At 47.5% G+C, this 24,457-nt stretch overlaps 1 protein-coding gene and 1 long non-coding RNA gene across 3 annotated transcripts; one reads left to right on the plus strand and one right to left on the minus strand.

Annotated features, from left to right (window-relative positions):
* The first annotated feature begins 392 nt into the window (after window positions 1-392).
* Window positions 393-22,386, plus strand: LOC120712468 (protein ENHANCED DISEASE RESISTANCE 2-like). Of its 2 annotated transcripts, XM_039998252.1 has the most exons (22): window positions 395-686; window positions 1,557-1,631; window positions 1,815-1,868; window positions 1,954-2,019; window positions 2,354-2,409; window positions 2,503-2,579; window positions 3,069-3,194; window positions 6,191-6,225; window positions 7,212-7,312; window positions 7,437-7,532; window positions 7,836-7,900; window positions 8,708-8,779; window positions 16,955-17,119; window positions 17,206-17,411; window positions 17,507-17,573; window positions 18,563-18,738; window positions 19,204-19,305; window positions 20,358-20,405; window positions 20,561-20,704; window positions 20,788-20,883; window positions 21,501-21,602; window positions 22,035-22,386. In XM_039998252.1, exons 1-22 carry the CDS (start codon window positions 411-413, stop codon window positions 22,119-22,121), a joined length of 2,292 nt encoding a protein of 763 aa, XP_039854186.1. In that variant the 5' UTR covers window positions 395-410; the 3' UTR covers window positions 22,122-22,386. The 2 variants fall into 2 exon arrangements, with proteins under 2 accessions (XP_039854187.1, XP_039854186.1); XM_039998253.1 differs by lacking the exon at window positions 20,358-20,405 and having other exon boundaries at window positions 393-686; window positions 22,035-22,382.
* Window positions 10,434-15,312, minus strand: LOC120712469. Its single transcript, XR_005690896.1, has 2 exons — window positions 15,203-15,312; window positions 10,434-10,605 (listed from the first exon to the last, which is right to left on the minus strand). It is a non-coding gene; the product is annotated as an uncharacterized LOC120712469 (long non-coding RNA).
* Window positions 22,387-24,457: the final 2,071 nt, after the last annotated feature.

Raw genomic sequence — 24,457 nt, forward strand, 5'->3', positions numbered from 1 at the left:
AAAATTCTCCTACTCCTACTACGGTACTACCGTCTCAAGCCAAACGTATTTGCTTACGCAACGAAGCACGCGTATCCCTTCATAAAAAAAACGAAGCACGTATACCAGTTGGCCACAGAGAGGCGACGGCGATGCGGCCTCGAAGCTAACGGCTACTTTTCCAGCGCGAGCGGCTTCCGCCGTGTGGCCGTGTGGGGGCGTACCATCCGAGCTCGAGCTTTAGCCTTTCCGTCCCCGACGCCTTTTCCCCCGTACAAAACTCCCGTAACTGCGACGTCGGAGCCGAGGAGCACAGCTCGAGAATCCCGTTCGTCCCTTTCCCACTTTACCCCCGCCCCGCCCTTCTCCCCCGTCGGGATCCACCCAGGCACCCACCCACCCACCCCCCACGTCCGCGCGCGCGGCCGGAGATGGCCGCCACGGCCGCTGCGAAGCCGCCCGCACCGCCGGTGGCGGCGGGCCCCGGGGACGTGTCCGAGGTGGAGCTCTCGGAGGCGGGGTCGCCGGACCTCGGCAGCGGCAGCGGCAGCGGGGGCAGCGGGCGGAGCGCGGCGGAGTACTCCGGGTGGGTGTACCACATCGGCGTCAACTCCATCGGACACGAGTACTGCCACCTCCGCTTCCTCGTCATCCGCGGCAGGACCGTCGCCATGTACAAGCGGGACCCGCACGACACCCCGGGACTTGTCGGTTCCCCCCGGCTCCGCTACCCCTCTCTCTCCCCCTCCCGCTCCGCTTGCCGTGTTCGGTTCCGATGACTGAGATGGGCCGCGTTGCTTGTCGCGGTTTTCTCGTGTTACGGCTTCTCAGGATTTTTACGGGCTGGGTTGGGGGTTAGCTCAAAATTGTGTGGTCTGGCCCGTTTTGGTTGGGGAGCTCAAAGCCTGTAATCGCATCCTTGCCGGACTTGTCGGTTTCGTGTCGCCCGCAGCAATTGCTGGTTGAGTTTGCGCATGCGTCATTGCTCAGTTTATTTGGACCATAGGGAATTTAGATGGAATTGTCGAGCAATGCATGCTCGAATTCGTTATGCTAGCAGCTTGTGGTTTGGTTCGGCGAGTTTTCGCTTGATCCAGTAGTAGAATGCAGGGATTTTGCAGAGAAGTGCCTTACCTGCATATGTCTGCTAGGACTAGGAGAAGCATAAATGTGAATTTGGGGGCACATTTCTTGGTTGTAGTTTTTGCTCGGATCTTGCTACTACATGGTGATTGGATGGCTTGTCTCACATCGAGTTTGGATTGAAGCCTGCATGCTGGGTTCTGTTTGTTCAGGCTTGTCTCACATCGAGTTTTTGTGTTGTTAATTTATTAGTTATTGAAAATTGAAAAGTTGTTGGATTAGGAGTTGTTCGGGGTTTTTAGGTTTTCTGTATCCATGCTGGTATACATATCCAAAAATTGAGTATGTTTGGTGTTCTCGTATGGCCAATAGGTTGCCATACAGTTGGGTAAAGCTATGTTTGGAGACAACGTCACACAGTGGCTCCTCATTTTCACGATTCTCTCTTAAAAGTTCTTACATTGGCTTATTTCTTCTTAAACATTTTGTTTCAGGAACCTATCCGAAAGGGTGCTGTTGGCCACACTCTTATGGTGGAGGAGCTTGGTCGCCGGAGGGTCAATCATGGGGTACGGTTCAACCTTTGTTGAGTCCTTAGCTTCATAATGACATGACTACTGTGTGTTTTCATTGCTACATGAACTCTAGGAACCAGTACATTGTTTCAGTGATTTCCATGTGGTGCTGTGTTGTTTGTTCAGATGTCTCATCTTCTTATCATAACGATTTACCGATTTCTGTTCTAAATGTAGGATGTTTATGTCCTAAGGTTGTACAATCGGTTGGATCAAACAAAGAAAGGAGAGGTACTCAGCTTATGGTGTACTTGCAAATCTGTAAGCACCATTTCTCCATGGCAACTGAATGTTACTGCCGTTGTGGTTTTGATAGATAGCATGTGCTACTCCTGGTGAAGCCCGGAAATGGATTGAAGCATTTGAACAAGCCAAACAACAGGTTGGTATAGCAAATGCTCTAAAAAAAATTAACTGCTACATTTTAGGTGTAGTTAGGTGTTTATGGATGCATCCTCAATACCTCGTCCATTGTGGAACCATGCTAAGGTTCAAGGCACTTGTGCTGAAAGGCTGCTTTATTGCTTGGTGCAGCTGTTGATGTTAGTCATAAAATAGCAAAAAATGTGCAAACAGCAGGAACTATAAAACAACATTTAACATGCATTCAGAACATTAAATTTGCACCCGCTGGTGTTCACATTAATCACAACTATATTTGATTTGTTCATGTTTATTTGACTTAACACATCTTTTCTCATGATGTTTTCTTGCAGGCAGACCATGATTTGATGAGGGGTGTTACCTGGAACAGATTGCAGAATGAAAATGAGTATGATAATCAATTATCCTTTTCTTGTTTGTTAGTAATTCTCTTCAATGAAACACTGACACTGGACATCATGTGACCGTTTTACTACTGTAGGATTAATCTTGATGGTCATCGGCCTCGGGTTAGGAGATATGCACAAGGCTTGGGAAAACTTGTAAGAATTGGTAAAGGTAAGAATGAAAGCTACAACATTAATGTATCAGATCCATATCCTTCATTGCTGTTGAGGATAGTGGTCTCTCCTAGTCGAGTGGAGAATATTGTTCCAGGAGTGTGCAATGCGAGGATGACGATGCAGGCTAAACATGTCAAGGAGGTGGCATGGCAACATAGGGAACCCAGCTGGGTATAGAGGAGATAGGGAGCTAGGCTTGGTGTAGAGGAAGAGCTGAGGCACAGTATAATTTGATGGCAATGTAGGCCAAACATGGCAAGGAAGTTGAAGGTTCCATTCTGATGTGGGCAAAGGAGATCATTCAGCTAGTCTTTTTCAGCTACTTGCTTGTAAAATAATCTAATATTTGAGTGAACCCAATTGTGAAATATTTACAGACTATAATCAGTACAATGAACCATGTTTTTTTTAAAGTCGTCCACAACATGGCTAATGTTAGATCTATTCCTCACCTACGTCGATTTTTATTACATTTTCTTTACAGGACCTGAAATGCTCCTCCGTAAGTCTTCAGATCTTCGGAGCCAGGAAAGGGTTAACACAAACTTTGGAGGTTATACTGGAGATGCATTTGAAGCGCATGAATGGAGATATGTTCGAACATTTAATGGTATATTTAATTCTTTATATACTTTTCCAGTTGGACCCTATTAACATTTATTTCATCTGCCTGTATGTTGCTCTATTAATCTCTTTGCATCATTGTGCTGCTGGATGGTTACACGACTGTATTTTTATTTGGTGAAACCGCATAAGTGATCTTTCCTGGAAAATAGTAAAGCAACAGCTGTGCACATACAGTTCACTGCACAGTTACCCTGGCCACTTGCCTCCTTTTGTAAAACATTTTTTTTTAACTTGGATAGTTTGCATGCAAGAGAAACCATGCAAAGTAAAGCAAAAAATGAGTTTTGTTGGCTTCATATGAAATGGATGCTCCTCAAATATTCACATGCATAATCAAGACAATATCTTCACAATTGGCAATGTGTACTCTGCCATGCCATTTTAACCACAAACGAGTAATTTTTTTTGACTAATATTTGGTGTTCCTGGTTTTCTATTTATGGATAAGGTGCTGTGCATATTTTTCTAATCTGATATATCTTTATCTTCTGCATCGGTGAAAATAGTGAAGCAGAATGTTGCAACCTCTTGTGTTGTGAAACACAAGAGGCAAACTTTGATTAACTGATTAGGTCAATATACAGTCAGGTAGCGTTGGTGCCATGATGTTATTTTGTAACAGCCAATCTGTTAGATTAGCTCACAATCAGCTCCTTTGGGCTTCTTAAATGATACAATGGGCAATTATAAAGTTTACTATTCTTAGAGGAGGATATGTTCTTTATATTTGAATTTGTGATGTGATTAACAGCATAAATAATTGTCCATGTAGATTATGTGCCTTGCAGGAAGAAGTGGTCAATAGCATAACTTTTAAGTGCACCACCTTTGTTTCAGCTATTCATATTCTTATCGGGAAATGGAAAATTTGAAAGTTGTGTGTTTATGTTGAGTCACGTGCGACTTATCTTTATCTTGTTAAGGGTACAAGTGTTATTGTACTAGTCTAGGGTTTGGGGTCTCCTCTTGTATATATAGACCTTTGGGCATATCTCAATATAACAACACAGTTCAGTTCTCCTCCTCTCTCTCAATCGTAACATGGTAACAGAGCTCTAGGTTGAGATCCGGCCGCCACCCTTCTCGTCACCGCTGCGCTGCCCCTGGGAGCTTCGTCTTGCTCTTGGGGGCGGCAACCCTCGAGCCCCAAACCCATTTCCCCTTACAAGTTTGAGTCACAACAGCAGCAGCACTTACCCAATTTTTTTTCCCCGTCGGGTGCCATCTGCCGCCTGCCATCGTCAATCCGCTCGCGGGAGGGGAGCAGCAGCCCCTGCCCGTCATGGATCCGTCGCCGCCGTCCCCTGTCCGCCGCCCGTTGTGGCGGATCCATCCGCGCCGTCCGCGGCCACTTCCTCCGTCCCGGCCGGCCACCGTCGTCGCGCGCCGCCTCCTGTCTGGCCGCCGTCGCGGCTCTCCTCTTCACCACCCGTCCGCGGCGCCCGTCCCCGCCGGCTCGTCCTCGTGTCCGCCGCGCCCGTCACGCGGCCGCCGTCTGCTCCGTCCGCCCCTGGCCGCCGTCCGCCTCCTTCTGCGCTGTCGCGGCCATCCAGTCGTCGGCCGTCCTCTGCAGCGCCTCGTCTCCGCCCCGTCGCAGCCTTCCTGTCGTCCGTCTGTTGCAGATCTCGCCGGGATGTTGCTGCCCATGCAGCTCTGCGGCCGGGATTGGAGCAGCAGAGGCCTGCTCATCTTTGGCTCCTTCAAATCACGGCCGGCCGTATCTTCTCCGTCATCCTGCCGCCCATCATCGCAGAGGAGGTCGCCATTGCTCGTTCACCTGCATCTTCCGCTCGTGAGTAGCGGGTTCCTCTGTTTCCGCCCGTCTTCAGTCTGTCCGTGCCTTGGTACTCTGTGCTGCAGTAGTCCTCTGTTCTGCGGTGCTCTGTTTTGCTGCTTGCAGCTGCTGCTGCTGGTGGCCTGTTCTGAAATTGATCTCGCACATGCAGCTGCTGGTAGTATTGCTTTGCTTCGTTGCACTTGCATCTGCATCCACGCCAATCCAAGTCCAATTTCATTGCTCCGTAATTGTGCTACTGCTAGGCCACTTCTATCCATCTTTTGCATATGCGTGCTGCTTCTATCTGTCTGTGTGTGCGGCTGTGCTGCTCTGCTCATCTGCTCATATGGTCGGCTGTCCATCCATATCATATTTTGCTTGTTGCTTGCTGCTGCTTGTATCCATCATCAGATTTTGCCTGTACCTGCTGCTATCTTAGTCCTAATTGTCCAATTATGTCGTATCCATCCAAATCACTATCAATCCAAGTCCAATTGCATACCTTCAGTTCGTCAATGCCGTGCGTGTCCACAAAATTCATTGTCAGATCAGCCAATTTCTTTGTTTTGTTTTATGGTTAGCTGTCCCGTCGATTTAGCTAATCACATCATCATTGTGGTACGACAATGCCCTCTTGGTCCCTTTCGGAGCCATTTTGCTCCACATCATGATCAATGGCCGTTTATTTGTCGTCATCACCTTCCTGTCTCACCATCTGCCGTTTTGCAGTGGTGCTTTCTATCTTTGGCTGGTTTGACACATCTCACTATTCTTGTCGAGTTCAAAATCTCCAAAGCAAGGTTCATGTTGAAGAGTCGATGTACTGGTTTGTGAAGACTCGGGCTATTCGCTGAAGTATGGTTGTGAAGGCAATACCCTCTTGCGGAGGAGATCATCTACATCGACATGTTCAAGAGTTGCACGCTTCGACGACATCTTTCATTTCGGACTTTGGATGTATCATTTTCATGTTTATGTTTAGTCTAGTGCTTAGTATAAACTCTCCAAATGCAACATCATTGCATTCACGTTGCATTTGAGAGGAGGTGTTAAGGGTACAAGTGTCATTGTACTAGTGTAGGGTTTGGGGTCTCCTCTTGTATATATAGCCCTTTGGGCATATCTCAATATAACAACACAGTTCAGTTCTCCTCCTCTCTCTCAATCGTAACATATCTCACATCAGCTCCATATCTGTGCAGGTATTAGAATTTTTGAAGATATTGCGAACCCAAAGGTGAGAAAGCTATTTTACTTATTAAGGTAAAACATATGACATAGTACTGTAGCTTTGCAAGTTCCCAGGTGAGAAGCGCACCTGCCTGGGTTCGAACCCGGCTGCGTTCACGCTGAGGCCCAGCCCCTTTGCGACGCGTCCCAGGCCGCCACGGTGGCACTGGTGGGCCCCTCTGTTGGCCTTACCTAGTGAAAAAAAAAGCTTTGCAAGTTCCCGATGAACTTAGCCATTTTCTCATGATCCACTTCCTTTGTCTCTTCGTTGGGCTATCTCTTTTAAAACAAATATGTAACTCTCCAGTAAGTAATACGTGATGGCAATTAAACAGGCCTCATAATATTTTCCTGCTACCTGTCTAAGTTTGCAGCAGTCTTGATTATGTGGTTGCACTCGGGGGCCCGGGGGGGGGGGGGGGGGGTGACAAACTGCACAATAGCAATTCTATACATATGTACATATCCTTCAGCACGGCAACTCCTATTTCCATATCAGTATTCCACCTGTCTGAACTTTCTTGCACTGATTTACTAATCCAAATTCTTTCCCTAGATAAAATACAGAACAGCAGTACAGAATTGTAACAGCATACCTATTGGCTTCACTGAGTGAGAAATGCTAAGACCATCCATCTTCATGCAATGATTTATAGCCCGTCCCATTTGGCCCAAATGGATCTGATTTTATTCAACCCGCTAAGCCCAAAAGACAGTCTTACATATATATAGACTCCAACGGCATATTCTAGGGAATATGCTACTAGGCAGCCACAGGAGGCCAGGAAAACGACTGTGTGATCCCATCAACAGTCGAGATCACCCTGAGGAGGCTATACCTAGCCCTATCTAGTAATATAGATAGATACATAGACACACATATGTGGGACTTATCTAACAACTCTTTTGTATTAATTGTTGTCTAATCTTGGAGTATATTTCAACATGCTCTATCTGCGGAAAATGCGTAATGTTATTCCTTTTTTTTTGCAGGGTGGAAAGGGAATACTTCTTAAGTCTGTTGGGGTGGTTGGTGCAAACCCTGACACTGTGTTTGAAGTGGTTCTCAATCTTGATAAGCATAAGAGATATGAGTAAGCTAGCAGTTGATTTGCATCTATGGAACATAGATCTGCATCTTATAGTGGAATATATATTAACTTTTTTTTCTCCTTGTGGGATGGAACACAATGCAAACTCACTATGAAACGTTGATAGGTGGGATATGTTGACAGCTGATTTGGAGTTGGTGGAAACAATTGATGGATACTGCGATGTGGTTTATGGGACCTATGAACCAAAATATTTAAATTGGTACTTTCCTCTGATTACTTTTGCATGTACGATTCTGATGCAATCGTAGACCTTTACCTAATTTTCAGCATTAGTTTTTACCAATGACACAGAAGTGTAAAACATCTGTATAGATCTTTTGAGCATGACCAGATAGCCATCTTTTGGCATTTGGACAAATCTTGATATTAGTAACGTACAGGTTTTTGTGATTTCTCTGATCATCCATCAGCCTTGTGAAGAAGCATGTTTCTTATAGCTGCACATGTATGTTTCAATTTTGTGCCATGGGTTGTAGGAAAATAACACTTAGGTTGTTCTCAGGTGGAAAGGAAAGAATGATTTTGTTTTCTCAAGGCAATGGTTTCGTGGACAAGACGGAGCATATAGTAAGTAACTTAATCTGTTGTGTCAGTCTTTTGGTAATGATATCTCCTTAATAACCCAAAGATGATGTTTTTTCTAACTCCTAAAACATTTTATTAGGTTCACCTAGGTTGAAATGAGAGATATGAGTTCAACCTTTTATATTCAATTGTAACACTTGCATAAAAATTAGTTGGCAGTTTCCTATGTGATATCAGTTGATGTTAAAGCTCCCTATGCTTTCTGAAAAATGTTGCAAATATGATAATTTTACATGAGAAGATGTCAATTCACCCAAGTTTGCAAACTTTCTGTTTCTGAGGAATACATGATAAAACATTTTACATGGGACAATAAGTGAAAATCACCCACCTAAATGTACTTTGTTTGCAATCCTGATGGATTATAACTCAATGATCTTGCTGTCCTTTAAGTGTAACCATCACGGTTCATGGACCTGCATGTAAGTATAGTCTTTTTTTTTCTTGAGTACTGTGAATTGATATCCTGTTTTCAAATAGCATATATCTGGTTACTTTGCTCTGCATGGGTATATCATACAAAAGGTTTTCTAAATCTTCTAGTTATGGTAGGATGGAAATAATATTTACTGTGAATTATAAAAAGATGTACTGTTTGCAAAAAAATTGTACTGTTGACCTGTTGTGCATAAAATATGTATGTACAAATCCTGTTGTGACTATGTCCAGTGGACTATCTATCGAGAAAAGCCACATACAACAAATCAACAATTGATATCCATCAGATTCCAGTTATGTGCTTTACAGGTTCAGAGTTGAGTTGGTCATGCAAGTTTTTCTCTTATGCAGCCATTTTGCAGAGTCCCATTGGTCACAACAAAAGACCTCCAAAGCATGGTTACAAACGTACAAAGATCAACCGTAAGCTTGACCTTTCTTGATTCTATTTGTTGCGTTCTCAGTATGATTCCATGGAGTATTCATTATGGTCGCACCTTTTAGCTTTTCAGCTTGCTTTGCGTTGACCTTTTGTGAAACAAGCATGTTCAGAAAAGTTTTTTTTTTCTCGAACACGCAGGAGATCTGCGTATCAATATATTAAGAAGGAAATGGGTGAGAACACCCAAAGTTACAGGTTTTGTTTTCTTGTCCGGGGAAAAAACTAACCTGTAAAGAAACAAAAAACCCCCCCTATGCCCAGAATATCACTCTATTGCCTATACATCTGATACTAGACCCAAGACCACGGCTAGGAGTAAGTAACCTAACCCACTGGTAGCTGGGCGAGGATGTGAGAAACTCCTCGAGCACCAGCACAACTCCACAGGCGCAGCTCCTCCCTGAAGCATGACAAGACCCCGTTCAGACTTGGTTGCGAACCCTCAAACACAGTGATTGCGATGTATCCACAGCGACCAGGCCACTAGAATTATGATTGAATTAAGTCCTTTCTTAACCGGGCCATCAACCATGCCACTTACTTTCTCCCACCAATCATCCAAGGATTTATCCTCAAGCTGTGGGGCAAGTGCCTGCAGCCCAAGACCTTGCAGAATGCTGAACCACACCTGCCTTGAGAATACACACTGCAGCAGCAAATGGTTTATTGTTTCTTCTTCCTGATCACATAACAGACAATGGTCATGATGAGGTAATCCCTTTCTAGCAAGTCGATCCGCCGTCCAGCACCTATCATGTGCTACTAACCACATGAAGAATTTGCACCATGGTTCTTAAGGCGCTAAAAAATCCAAGGCGTCCGCCGACGCCATGCCAAAAGAGAAGCAAACTGAGAGGGAGGGTGAGGGAGGAGGGAGAGGAAGAGGAGGGGAAGGATTTCGACGATCTGCGGGGGAAGGGGAACAAGAGGGAGGGGGTGGCGGCCTACCTGAGCATGGTGAGGAAGGTGGGAGAGGGAGCGCCGACGAGCATGGTGAGGAAGCTCGTCGGCGCGAGGGCCTGGCGACGGCGCGCGGGTCCGGCGGCGGCGTCTGGCGGAGCAGCAAGGGCGGGCCGGCGGCGGGCGGAGGAGCGATGGCCGGCCGGCGGCGGCGGCGGGCGGAGGAGCGACGGCGGGCCGGCGGCGCGAAGGGAGAGGGAGAGCTGAGAGGGCAGAGAGCTGGGCAGAGGAACGGCGGCGCGGATGAGGAGATCGAGTGGGAGAGGGTTCTGGAGGTGGAGCTATTGTTGGGCTGGGCCTGTTGGGCTGGGCCTGTTGGGCTGGGCAGCAGCTATACCTTCCTCTTCTTTGCCTTTTTTTACTCTTTTTATTTCCTATTTCTTTTCATTTCCTCCCTGTGGCATATGGGTAAGGCGTCGCCTTGCTCGCCTAGGCGTCGCCTCGCCTTGCAGACGGGGTCGCTCGCCGTGCCTCGCCTTAACGCTTTAAGAACTATGATTTGCACTTCCCTGGGGCCCAACTTTTCTAGATCCTTTCCCATGGCCTGAACTGAGTGGATCCAATGAACATAGCCTCATAGGCTGATTTTGCTGAGTACACTCCTGTCATGTGGGGGCGCCACTACAGCCGTAGATCACGGGCTCAGGCTCAGCAGCCGCCGGCAGCAGAGAGTTAGGCGCAAGTTTAGGCATGCACGCATGCAGATCGTGCATGAGGATCAGCTACAAATTAGGGGTTTGTTCCCTCTTTTCAGCAGGCTATGAGCCTATTTAAGAGATGTAATCGCTACACTTGAGAATTAAGCAATCAGTTATCCCTAATCTCCCTACCTCTCTCGTCTTCCTCCCTCTCTCCACCATAGAGCGCCTGGGCAAAAATCCCAGCGCCATTACCGGCCAAGGCTACGAGCTTCGTAGTCGTGGTCCTCCTGTCTTGGGCACCAACGCTCTTGACAACTTGGTATCAGCATCCAGGCGCTCCTCTTCCGCTTCCTCCTCCGCCAGCCCATCGACCGCCGCCGCGCCGCCTGCCCCGTCCATCTCCTCCGAGATGGCTGAATCGACGACCGCCGAACTCGCCGCCCTCATCACCAAGCTTACCTCCACGGTGGAATCCCTCCAGGCCAAAGTCGACACGCTCCAACTAGACCAGCGCGCCGATTCCTCGTCCTCTCAGCGCGACAGGGTCGCCCACGAGCACCACAACGACCGCCCTCCTCGCTTCCAGAAGATGGACTTCCCCAAGTTCGACGGCAAGTCCGATCCCCTCGCCTTCCTCAATCGTTGTGAGTCGTACTTCCGTCAACAGCGCATCGCCGAGGAGAAGGTGTGGATGGCGTCCTACAACCTGGAGGACGGCGCCCAACTTTGGTACATGCAGCTCCAGCGTGATGAGGGAACACCGCCATGGCGCCGCTTCTCCGAACTGCTGAACACTCGCTTCGGCCCTCCCCTGCGATCCAACCCGCTGGGCGAGCTGATGGCCTGCAAGCGCACTGGATCGGTGATCGATTTCTAGGACCGCTTTGAGGTGCTTCTTCCGCGGGCCGGCCATCTCTCCGAGACGCAGAAGGTGCAGATCTTCACCGCCGGTCTGCAACCGCCGCTCAGCCTCGACGTCGAGATCCACAACCCGCAGTCTCTCGTCGTAGCCATGAGTCTCGCGCGCAAATTGGAGCTCCGCGACCAGTGCGCCGCGGCGTCCGCGCCTCTGCCTCGCCAGAGGGGGCTGCTACCCACTCCACCGCCGCGCCAAGCCCTGCCCCCTTCGGTGCCACTGGCCGTCACGACCACGCCGACCGCCGTCGACGGCCGCCAGGTGAAACGCCTGTCGCAATCCGAGATGGAAGAGCGCCGCCGCCTCGGGCTCTGCTTCAACTGCAACGAGCGCTTCAGTCGCGGCCACAACCGCGTCTGCAAGCACATCTTCCTCGACCTGGCAGATGACGACGATGGCGACGACACCGATCAGTCCGACCCCGACGCCGCCGCCGATGAGCCGCAGATCTCGGTGCACGCGATCGCCGGCATCCGCACCATTGAGACGATGCAGTTGGGCATCCGGCTCGGCGACGCCTCCCGCCTTGCCCTCCTGGACTCCGGCTCGACCCATAACTTCGTCGCCGTGGAGGCGGCCTCGCGCACGCAGCTCCGACTCCAACCCGGGGGCAAGATGCAGGTCACCGTGGCCAATGGGGACCGCGTTCCCTACCCTGGCGTGTACTGTGGTGCGCCATTCTCCATTAACGGCGAGGCGTTCGCGGTGGACTTCTACGCTCTCCCGCTCGCCGGCTACGACGTGGTCCTGGGTACGCAGTGGCTCGCGACCCTCGGGCCCATCTTGTGGGACTTCGGCTCCCTCACCATGTCTTTCTGGAAAGGCGACCACCAAGTGCGCTGGCAGGGACAGGCGACCTCCCCAAGCCTCGCCATCCGCTCCTGCACCGGGGACGACCTCCAGCCGGCCCTCCTCGACGCGTTCGCCGTGGTCTTCTCTGAGCCGACGGGGCTGCCACCCCCGCGCTCCCGTGACCACGGGATCACTCTGCTCCCCGGATCGGCCCCCGTGGCGGTGCGCCCGTACCGGTACCCGGCCGCGCACAAGGACGAGCTGGAACGACAGTGCGCCGCCATGCTCACCCAGGGCATCATTCGTCGCAGTACATCGGCGTTCTCCTCCCCAGTGCTGCTGGTACGCAAGCCAGACGGCTCCTGGCGATTCTGCGTCGACTACCGTGCTCTCAACGCCATCACGATCAAGGACGCCTACCCGATTCCGGTCATCGACGAACTCCTCGACGAGCTCTTTGGCGCGCGCTTCTTCACGAAGCTGGACCTCCGTTCCGGTTACCACTAGGTCCTCATGCGTGCTGAAGACATCGCCAAGACGGTGTTCTGCACGCATGATGGCCTCTACGAGTTCCTCGTCATGCCTTTCGGATTGTGCAATGCCCCGGCCACATTGTAGGTACTGATGAATGACATCCTGCGTCCGTTCCTGCGCCGGTTCGTCCTCGTCTTCTTCGAAGACATCCTCATCTACTCCAGCTCGTGGAGCGACCACCTCCGCCACGTGTGTGCCGTCCTTGACGTTTTGCACCAGCACCGCCTCTACGCCAAGCGCTCCAAGTGCGAGTTCGGCGCCACCACCGTTTCCTAGCTCGGCCACACCATCTCAGCCGCAGGCGTCGCCATGGGCCCGGCCAAGGTCCAAGCCGTCTCCGACTGGCTGACTCCCAAGTTCGCATGGGCGGTGCGCGGCTTCCTCGGTCTGGCGGGCTACTACCGCAAATTCGTCAAGGAGTTCGGCGCGATCGCCGCGCCCCTCACGGCCCTTCTCCGCAAGGAGGGCTTCTCCTGGAATGCCGAGGCTGAGGCGGCATTCGCGGCGCTCAAGACCGCGATCACCACGGCACCCGTCCTTGCGCTACCCGACTTCGGCCAGCCCTTTGTGGTCGAGTGTGATGCATCCACACAAGGGTTCGGCGCGGTCCTGCTGCAGGAGGAGCACCCGGTGGCCTTCTTCAGTCGTCCAGTGGTGCCACGCCACAGCTCCCTGGCGGCCTACGAGCGCGAGCTTATTGGGCTCGTCCTCGCCGTGCGCCACTGGCGTCCCTACCTCTGGGGCCGGCGTTTCCTGGTACGCACTGATCATTTCAGTCTCATGTTCCTCTTGGACTAGTGCCTCTCGACGATTCCACAGCATCACTGGGTGGGCAAACTGCTCGGCTTCGACTTCACGGTGGAGTACAAGGCGGGCCGCACGAACACGGTGGCCGACGCCCTGTCCCGACGCGACACGGAGGAGCCGGCCACGTTCGCCATCTCCGGCCCGACGTTCGACCTCGTCGCACGTCTACGCCAGGCCCACACTATTGATCCGGCCTTGGTGGCGCTGAAGGAGGAGCTCTCGGCGGGCTCGCGCGCGGGCGCCTGGTCCCTCGTCGACGACCTCGTGGCCTTCAACGGCCGCCTCTACGTCCCGCCGGCATCGCCTCTCCTTCACGAGCTGATCGCCGCCGTTCACGACGACGGCCACGAGGGCATCCAGCGCACGCTGCATCGCCTCCGCCGGGACTTCCACTCGCCGAGTCTCCGTCGCGCCATCCAGGACTACATCCGCACCTGCGCCACCTGCCAGCGCTACAAGACGGAACACCTGCACCCGGCCGGCCTGCTTCTGCTTCTCCTGGTACCCACGTCGGTCTGGACGGACATCGGGCTGGATTTCGTTGAGGCACTGCCTCGCGTTGGCGGCAAATCGGTCATCCTCACCGTGGTCGCCGATTCAGCAAATACTGCCACTTCATCCCCCTCGCGCACCCGTACACGGCGGAGTCAGTGGCCAATGTCTTCTTCGCCGAGATCGTACGACTACACGGCGTGCCGCAGTCCATGGTCTCGGACCGGGACCCCGTCTTCACCTCCAAGTTTTGGCGCGTGCTCATGTGTCTGGTTGGTGCCAAGCTGCACATGACATCGGCTTTCCACCCCCAGTCGGACGGCCAGACGGAGGCAACCAACAAGGTCATCGTCATGTACCTGCGCTGCTTCACCGGCACCACCTATCAGTCATCCCTCCGCGACACGCCATTCAGGGTCATCTATGGCCAGGACCCCCTCCCTCCATTCGCTCCTACGAGCCAGGGGAGACACGAGTCGCGGCGGTCGCCAAGAACATGACGGAGCGCGACGAGTTCCTGGCTGATGTCCGCCTCCGTCTCGAGCAAGCCCAAGCGGTCTACAAACGCCACTACGACAAGGGGCACTGGGAGCTTCGCTTCGCCGTCGGCGATTGGGTTTGGCTCCGTCTGCACCAGCGCACGGCGTCCTCCCTCAAGACACCCACGGCGGGCAAGCTCAAGCCTCGCTACTACGGGCCGTACCGCATCATCGCCGTCGTCAATGAGGTGGCCTAGCAGCTCGAGTTGCCTCCTCGCGCTCGCCTTCACGACGTCTTCCACGTCGGCCTCTTGAAGCGCTTCGTCGGCACGCCTCCTGCTGCACCACCAAGCCTGCCGCCGGTCCACAATGGCGCCGTCGTTCCGGAACCGGAGCGCGTCATCCGTTCCCGCTTGGCCAGAGGCGTTCGCCAGCTCTTGGTACACTGGAAGGGGGAGTCTAACGCGTCGACCACCTGGGAAGACGCCGACAGCTTCATCGACCGCTACCCCAGCTTCCAGCTCGAGGACGAGCTGCTCGTCGAGGGGGGGCGAGATGTCATGTGGGGGCGCCACTACAGCCGTAGATCACGGGCTCAGGCTCAGCAGCCGCCGGCAGCAGAGAGTTAGGCGCAAGTTTAGGCATGCACGCATGCAGATCGTGCATGAGGATCAGCTACAAATTAGGGGTTTGTTCCCTTTTTTCAGCAGGCTATGAGCCTATTTAAGAGATGTAATCGCTACACTTGAGAATTAAGCAATCAGTTATCCCTAATCTCCCTACCTCTCTCCACCATAGAGCGCCTGGGCAAAAACCCCAGCGCCATTACCGGCCAAGGCTACGAGCTTCGTAGTCGTGGTCCTCCTGTCTTGGGCACCAACGCTCTTGACAACTCCTGACGCTGAAAAACGCCATGTATGACTGTCCTCTAGTTCTGGCTGTAGCTCAACATCCAGTAGTAAATCCCAGAGCCCCAGGTATTCAATTAGGACATTAACAGTTAAAGCTCCTCTTATGTCCGAAACCCATCTCCTGTCAGTCATTGCCTCATGCACCGTCCTTCGTTTTGCTCTGCTGGAAATTGCTTCAAAGAGGTGAGGCACCATCATATCTAGGCTCGGACCGTGCAGCCAACGGTCAGTCCAAAATAAAGTGTTCGTGCCATTGCCAACCTGGGTTACAACCGCCATGCTAAAGAAGGATTTAACTGACTGGTGGACCTGAATTGGGAGGAAAGTCCATGGCTTATCAGGTTCTGTCTTTTGCAACCAGAGCCATCTCATTCTAAGAGCCCATCCTAGTTGCTGCAGATTAGAGATGCCAAGTCCTCCCAATTCCACAGGTCGAGTGACCTTGGGCCAAGCCAATAGACAGTGACCCCCTCTCGCTTCTTTTCTTCCTTTCCAAAGAAAACCTCTCCTAATCTTGTCAATAGCTCTAAGAGTCCACGAAGGTAGATCCATGGCCATTGCCAAATAAATGAGCATTGAGTGAGTACAAACTGAACCAAATTTTTTCTTCCCGCCTTTGTTAGGAGATCAGCCTTCCATCTTGGTAGCTGATCAGCTATTTTGTCAATAATTGGCTGAATTTGAGCTCTGGTCAATTTGAGCCTGAATGGTTTCTTTGTTCAGAAAAGTTGGAACACCTAAAGTTCTTAACCACTCTACTTTCTGTTTAATATATGTAAGCTTCATTGAGCGAACATTGCACATTGCTGATGTCTTGATATACCTGTAATATTGCATTAACTAATTGCCACTTAAGCCGAAATCAGACCAGCCGAACAGAGGGATTGTAGGACTTGAATGTGGCAAGATGAGTACACTTTACTGCTTGGATTTGATAAGAACCCATCTGTAGAAAGTGGTGTCCAATTTTGGCCCATGAATCATATATAATTCACCATTATCTGATTGCCACCCTAGCCTCTGACTATATTTATTTCTTCTGGTAACCCTAAAAGGCTATGCTTTTTCTATTTTTTTTCTTGACCATGGGTGAGACCCTCTGGGCAGTTTTTGGATTGGGAGAGGTACCCACAAATTGGTGAGCCCTGGGTTTGATCCTGGGTGGCCGTACTCTCAACTGGAAGCAGTAACCAACCAAGCTGCTTGGTTCACCAAGATGCACAAGATGAATAGTGATGGCACATAGTTTCTAATTACCTTTTCAGATGCAATAGTTTCAAAAATTACAATGTATATACTATATACCCCATTTTGTTTTTTGTCCCACCAAACACAAACTTTACCAGATACGTGTAGAAGTTTATAACTAACCAATTTATCTGGCATTGTTCAGCTGATGGTGGATTAGATCATTTAGATGAAATGAGATTAAACAAGTATATCCTATAAAAGACACATAGGTGCACGCATAACATAGTATTAAGGTTGACATGAGCGGACACCACTTTACCCTAGATGTTCATTAAGGACTAACTCCTACTCCCTATTACATACTACTTGGATTTTTTTCCCCACTGGTTTTCCACATTGCGTTGGAATGTATTAATTGTGCTACATCTTTCAGCATCAACATGGGAGATAAGGAGGTTGAACATATCAGGATCAAGTCCAAAGTGTGTTGTTACTCTTATGTTGGAGATTTCTCCGAGTTTTTGGGGCAGATGGAAGAGAACGCACTCCTCAAATTTTGACAAAAGTATCCCTTTTGCTTTGCTCAGCCAAGTAGCAGGTTGGTCAAATACGCTTCTGTTGCAACAAATATAAAATAATTTTGATTATATATTAAAGCCCTTGCTTTTTCTCTACTATGGCCAGGTCTAAGAGAGTACTTTGCTGCCAATCCAGCCTTGACATCTGATTTACCTTCAACAGTAGTGAAGTCAAAAGCATCTGAACCTTTGATCATACAGAGTGAACTCGAAGATTCTGAACCTGATGACGAATTTTATGATGCACTTGCTAGAGGTGAATCCTTTGAAGATGAAGATAGCGACGATGATGATGGTGCCACAACTCCAAAGGTGAACACTACGGTTACAAATCAGGATTGTGCAATGCAGATAGCCTGTTATGTTCAACGACAGATGGAGACCTAATCCTTTTATAATCTGTGCAGGCTGGAAAAGTGAAACTGAAGAATGTATCATGGGCTCTTGCTGGTTTAGCTTTAAAGAAAACTAAAGGTAAATTTTAACCATATGCTTTTCAAATTTTATAGCATTGCTGAATATGATAAGCATATATGCATTCAACTTTAGTTTCACAAACCCTACAACTGAACAATTAGACACGCAAATCAGTGTGCCTACACACATAAACATGTATGTAGGTGTGCACAAGGTACAGATATATGTGTGCCCATTTACAGAAATAGTTTGTAGTGGAAGCGCAGAAGAATAGTGGTTGCATAGAATGGTAGTATATCTATAATATAGAAGAAACCAACATGCTCAGCTAGCATGACGGACCAATGAATAACACCACTGTAGACTATGATGATGATCAAGTAAAATGGATACACTAATTTCTGGGTTAAACTAAAGCCTATGGAAACAGTTAACTGACCTCCATTTGTTATACTACTTTTCCAAAATGGGGTCCAATTTTGAAAAGGTAACACAAATATTTGAACTAAAGAGGCTTGGAGGAGGCTTATTATACTACTTTTCCAAAATGGGGTCCAATTTTGAAAAGGTAATACAAATAATTATTTGAACTAAAGAGGCTTGGAGGAGCCCCTACCCTAAGCCTAAGGATCAAGAATTGACATCTCTATTCATTTGCCTACACTTGAATGATGCAATGAATAGGCTCTATATCGATAAATATTGCTAGTATTTTTTACTTCAATGAAAAAGAGAACACGGTCGGTGTTTGTATTGGTGCATTAATGTTCCTTTTGGGTTCGGTTCAAAAAAAAAAATGTTCCTTTTGGGTCACGGCTGAAATGTACTAGTGTAGTAGAAACTAGGTAGATCAAATTCACTATAATTGTACAGAAATGTCCCAACTAGAGTCCCAGTTGTAACATAAAGTTCACTATAGTGTCTCTTTTCTGTCCTTCTCAACTTTGCTTCTTTTCCTAGTTTAGTTTTTGTTTCAGTCGTCATTCATTCAATGCAACCATTTTGTTTCATATTAAATCTTAAGTATGGTTCAATTTTTTCTACAGCTTTGGTTGAGACCAGTGAATTGGTTACGAATTCTAGTCCAGTAACTGCTGACCCCAGCCACTTCCATGGCACCCTTCGTAGAGCGAAAAGTGAAAATGACCCTAATTCTTGGAGTGCACCTGGTGGGGAGAAGTTTATGATCAGAGGGAAGACTTACTTGACAGATTACACCAAGGTATGATCGTGTGATGGAGCACTACAATTGTGGAAACAAACAAAAGTTATTTCTCTGCTAGTTAAAAAGAGTACAAAATCATGGTTCACCTAGAAGATCGAAGCAGAAGTCTGCTATTGTATACAAAATGTTGCTTTCATGATAGCAATTAATTCTTTGGTTAATAAGTATATCTGAGCATTATTTTTTCTCGAACGCGCAGGAGATATCTGAGTATTATTGTGTGAACCGATGCAAATTTGATCTGTTACTTTTCTTATTGAATTGCCTGTGACTTGTTAACTTTTATTTATCAATGCTTCTATATTGTGGAAGCTTCACCTTCATCTTCTTATTTTTATATTAGCTAGAAGGCCCGAAATCAATCAGTAATCACATTGTGGCCAGACATTGTTCTATATAACAAGTGTCTTTGTTTCAAGGCTAATTTGTGACATCTCTGGTGTTAACTTGGCATATAAACAGGTGGTTGGTGGGGATCCGCTTCTAAAGCTAATTGCGGTCGATTGGTTCAAGGTTGATGAGCGCTTTGATTCTGTTGCCTTGCATCCCAAAAGCCTTGTGCAGGTAAGCAAGGTTGATAAATATTACCAATATTCTGCAGTGATGGCCATCAGTTGCTGCTTTTGGAACTCACTTAATGTTAGAATTAGTTTCGTGATTGCATTGATTTTTCAGATTCTTCCTGGCCAATAAAATACAAGTATATCAATGCTTCACTGTCCTCTGCAGAAAAACTTGCATTTTTTACACAGTTAGAAAATTTTGACTTTCGACAAAACTAAAAGGACCTACATTTTGGAACAGAGGAGGTACATACCACTCATCATGTTAGTTCATAGATCTTAGGAACTATCTGTATGGTTTCTGGAAGCTTCAATTTCTAGAGGGAGTTTAAAATTATGCTAGTCAAATGATAGCACTAGTTTAACTTTATCTCTTGCCAATAAACTTATATTAGTATGTAGGCCTGGACTGTTAATTTTGTTGACCATCTTTATTATCTTCTTCCTTCTTCATCAATGGTGTTGGATAAGATTGGACCTTCAACATAATTGTAAGCTTCATTGCCCTTTTGCAAATGCATGTAAGCAATTACTACTTTGAAGTGAACAAATGTAGCCCTAAGCTAAAAAACACAGAAGATTGTATAATCACCAATAGTGCTCGTGCTTTTTTAACATTAATGCTAGTTTATAAGGGCAGTCCAAACCCACTGACCTAGGATAGTTTTCATGGCATTAAATAGCCTGCCATGTAAGCAGTTTGATGAGGTGGCAAGAGAATTAAGGAAGCGAAAGATGGAAATGGTTTCTCATGGAAGAAACCATGTCTACACGAGAACCAAGAAAGTGAGAAAGGGGATAGGGACACGAAAGGAGAGAGAAGATAGGGGATTGATAATTTATTTTGAAGAAACAATCCGTTGGAATATAGTTTCTATGGGTAGTGTCTACTATGACATCGCATGTATAGAAACTACATCTAGTGTCTTGGGTTGGGATTGCCCTAATGTAATTACATGCAGACCCAAAAGGAACTTGTCCATTATACTGTACTCTGTGACTTAGCATGCAAGTTCCTGTGTGCCTAATTTTCTTTTTGTTTTTACATTACAGTCAGAAGCTGCAAAGAAGATTCCTTTCATATTGGTTATAAATTTGCAGGTACTTACAGTTATGAGTTTCTTGTATTGTCTAAATTTATAGTTTGGCTTTGTGCTTAGCAAACCATCGCATCAAGCTTCATTGGAGAGCACCTGTCATCCCGTTTTCTGTGGATGGACATGATACGTGATTTATTGACTAGGATAAACATGCAGGTTCCGGCAAAACCAAATTATAACTTGGTTATGTACTACGCAGCAGAGAGACCAGTGAACAAAGATTCTTTGTTGGGTAGGTTCATTGATGGAACTGATGCGTTCCGAGATGCCAGATTTAAACTTATTCCAAGCATTGTTGAGGTATGCATGTCTTAGTTGATGTATCATATTACCATTGGATGTGATAATTTGTTCATCTAAACTCATGTACGAAATGATCTCAGGGCTATTGGATGGTAAAGCGCGCAGTTGGAACGAAAGCTTGCCTTTTGGGCAAAGCAGTAACGTGCAATTATCTTCGCCAGGATAACTTTCTGGAGGTACTCAATTGTAAAAAAAAAACCCAGCTCTTTCACTGAAAATTTCAAATAATCTAAGATAACCTGCTGGCAAATTTCAACGCCAAACAACTAGAATGTACACATGACGAATAATGATATTTATTTTTTTAGCCTTGTTCTTTTGTTTTTTTCCTATTTTTCTTACCGTATTTTATTATTTTAATTTGAGTATCACAGTGCCTAAGGTTGTTAGCTCAGTCAGTCTGGGCGCAGCCAGCGGCACCCGCAGGTGGGGGGTTCGAACCCCCACTGGGGCGGATTTCCCCCGCCTACGGAAAAAGCCCCCCCTCGCTGTGCTCTTGATGACTTGGGCTGTGTTGTCAGCCTGGGCCCGGCCCGGTGGGTAACGGTCTCAAGAACGTGGCACCAGACCCAGTGGGCTGAGTTGTCAGCTTGGGCCCGGCCCGTTGGGTGACGGTCCCATGAACGTGGCACCAGACCCAAGCTCAAGAGCCGGGGTTCGGGGGGGTTCTCGGCCGGGGTCAACTTGGCCTCTTCTTAATTTGAATGCCGCGGGGGGTCTTTCCCCCACCCGGTCGAGTTTTTTTTTTAATTTCAGTATCACAGTGGCCTTACAAAGGAAATTTGCTTTGCAGATAGATGTTGACATTGGTTCATCTTCTGTTGCACGGAGTATTATTGGTCTAGTATTGGGATATGTCACAAGCATTGTTGTTGATCTTGCTATTCTTATTGAGGTACTCCTTGGTCCCTATTACTTTACCAGCCGGAACTGAAAGAACTATGCGCTTTTATCATTTCCCCCATAAACCTTTCAATTCCTAACTGGATTATGATAAATATGATTTCACAAGCATCTACTGTAGTTATATTCTAGTTTTTACAGACATTCATGCATCTACCACAATGATACCTGCGCAACTTACTGTATCTACTTTGTTAAGCTCCAGCACCAAGGAAAAACCTCATTGAATGTTCCCAACATTTTACCAGGAAAACCAAAGACCACACCTTGAAACCCGTTTGTTAATGTTTGCCTAATTTAGACTTGGATTTCGTCAAGGGATACGCTCAAGAACGAATACCATGCTCTGTTTTATGAATTTAGCAAGGCTTCATTTTGCTCTACATTGGATAACGTGAAGGTGCTAACAGCTTTATCTCTGCAGGCAAAGGAAGAGAAAGAGCTGCCTGAGTACATTCTGGGCACTGTCCGTCTGAACCGCGTGAACCCCGACAGTGCTGTGTCAATCTGATTAAGTTAATTCCTTCTCTTATCGCAATTTTCCTCTTCACCCACCGAAGAGGTATATAGTTTTTGGCAGAACTGTCCATTTTTTCCCTCTCTTATCCTTCACCTAAGAGAAGTAGGATAGCATCTTTAATGTGAAGTAGTGTCACTATGCGCTGATCCCTGATCGAGGGTTGGCATATGTACAGAATACAGTAAAAGGTATGAATACATGACGCATTCGTAAATAGAAGACATGAAAGGTTATGTTATAGTAATATATTCTAAAATCGCGCATGCTGATTAACTGGAATTAGAAGTACAGGCGCACGCTTTTTTTTTTTTTTTGCCCCGGGTGAAAGGGAGTTTAGCAGTAGCAGGATTACATTCGTTCTCAACCAGGTCCAAGACACACACAGGTTCATGTGCGACTGAATTACACTTCCTTCTCACCTGGGTGATGGACCAATTGCCCAGCAGCTGGGTATGTTCTCTGGCTTCAGCAAAGATGAAGCTGAGCTCTGATCTGTCCGTTTTACATGTTAGGCCTTTGAACTATCCGCGCGCAGTCTGTATCAAATATCACTGAGCCTGGCCCCCATTCCGTCGCAAGGCAGTCACCTTCCACCCACGCCATCGCTTCTGCTTCTTCTGCATTCAGGCACTGAAGAAGTACTCGCCAGGCCGTAAATAAGATCTGGCCCGATGAATTCCTGGCCGTTAGCCCCAATGCCAGCTGCGCCGGTTTGGCCAATGAAGGACCCATCCACATTGACTTTTGTCCACCCCACAGGGGGCGGCAGCAATCAGGTTGTTCGCGGCTGGCTAATGTTAATGTACTTCCTCTGTTCCTAATTATAGGTCGTTTGACTTTTTTCACCCTAAATTTGAGTATTCGTTTTATTTAAAAATTTGTGCAAAATATCAACTCTTTTGTTGTGGCTTACTTCATCAATACAAGTTCTTCAAGAATGAGTTAAATTTGACTATATTTTTATAAATTTTTTTGAATAAAACGAGTGGTCAAACTTGGTGCCCTAATTATAGGTCATTTGACTTTTTTCATCCCAAGTTTGACCATTCGTTTTATTCAAAAATTTGTGCAAAATATCAACTCTTTTGCTGTGGCTTACTTCATCAATACAAGTTCTTCAAGAATGAGTTAAATTTGACTATATTTTCATAAATTTTTGAATAAGACGAGTGGTCAAACTTGGTGTCAAAAAAATCAAATGACCTATAATTTGGAACGGAGGGAGTACGGAATAACGTCTCTCTACATTATTTGGGCTATGTTTAGTTTTTAAAAAAAAAATCTACAGTACCCATCACATCAAATCTTTATACACATGCATGGAGCATTAAATGTAGTTGAAAAAATAACTAATTACATAATCTAACTGTTTTGAACGAGATTAATTTTTTTAAGTCTAATTAGTCTATAATTGAATATTAATTGTCAAATAACAATGAAATGTGCAACAGTATCAAAATTCAAACTTCTTCGCGCAACTAAACACGGCCTCATCTTCTTGTTGAGAGAGACCTTCCATGTTTTATTTGCACTTTGAAGTACAACTAGGCTACACGTAGCTAATGTTAATGGTCATGGTTATGGATATGCTTTCGGCTGGCTGTGGCTGGTGGCTGGTGCTGATTTGTTGCGAGAAAAAAGTACTGCCGGTTGGCTGGTGGCTGGTGGCTGGTGGCCGGTGGCCGGTGGCCGGTGGCCGGTGCCGATTTGGTGTGAAAGAAAAATACTGCTGCTGATTGCCGGCAGAACAGAGTCATATGGATTAAAATGTTGCATAAGTCGAGATGTTCCGTGTTCTCACGACTGTCTTCACGGTACACCCATGTTCCCAACAAGCTTATACAATACTCCACTCTAGTTTTTTTAAGCTGCCATGAAAATATAGCGATCAAAACTTCCTCGAAACAAGCGCAATTGTAAAAACCTAGCACCATGTAAAAAAATACACGGCTGGGGGTGAACGGACCTCACCGTTTTTCATTAAGAGGAAGCGACTACGGCTTCTCCCGGCCGCGGAAAAACTCCCGAACTCTGGCCCATGCCCGAGAGGGCCAAGCCTTGTGACAAGCACAGCGAGGGGATTTTTTTACCACACGGACTGAAAATTCGCTCTACACGGGAATCGAACTCCGGACGCGGGGGTGCCACCGGACGCCCTCGACCAACCGAGCTAGCGACCTTAGGCAAACCTAGCACCATGTTAACAAATAATTTAGCAAAACAAGGAATACCAATCTGATGTGGTGATCTCAAATAGTTAACACATTTTTTGATACATAGAGAACATCTGAGGAGCTGTGACTCCACATAGATAACTTAAAACAAGG

This window comes from Panicum virgatum, chromosome 6K (genome assembly GCF_016808335.1).
Source record: "Panicum virgatum strain AP13 chromosome 6K, P.virgatum_v5, whole genome shotgun sequence".
Classification (NCBI taxonomy): domain Eukaryota; kingdom Viridiplantae; phylum Streptophyta; class Magnoliopsida; order Poales; family Poaceae; genus Panicum; species Panicum virgatum.

Excerpts from the sequence above, each read along its gene's own strand:
- LOC120712468 (XM_039998252.1), top strand. The coding sequence starts at position 411 with ATGGCCGCCACGGCCGCTGCGAAGCCGCCCGCACCGCCGGTGGCGGCG. Across the intron at positions 1,632-1,814 it reads GCCGGAGGGTCAATCATGGG|GATGTTTATGTCCTAAGGTT; the intron begins GTACGGTTCAAC and ends TTCTAAATGTAG. Across the intron at positions 1,869-1,953 it reads ATCAAACAAAGAAAGGAGAG|ATAGCATGTGCTACTCCTGG; the intron begins GTACTCAGCTTA and ends TGGTTTTGATAG.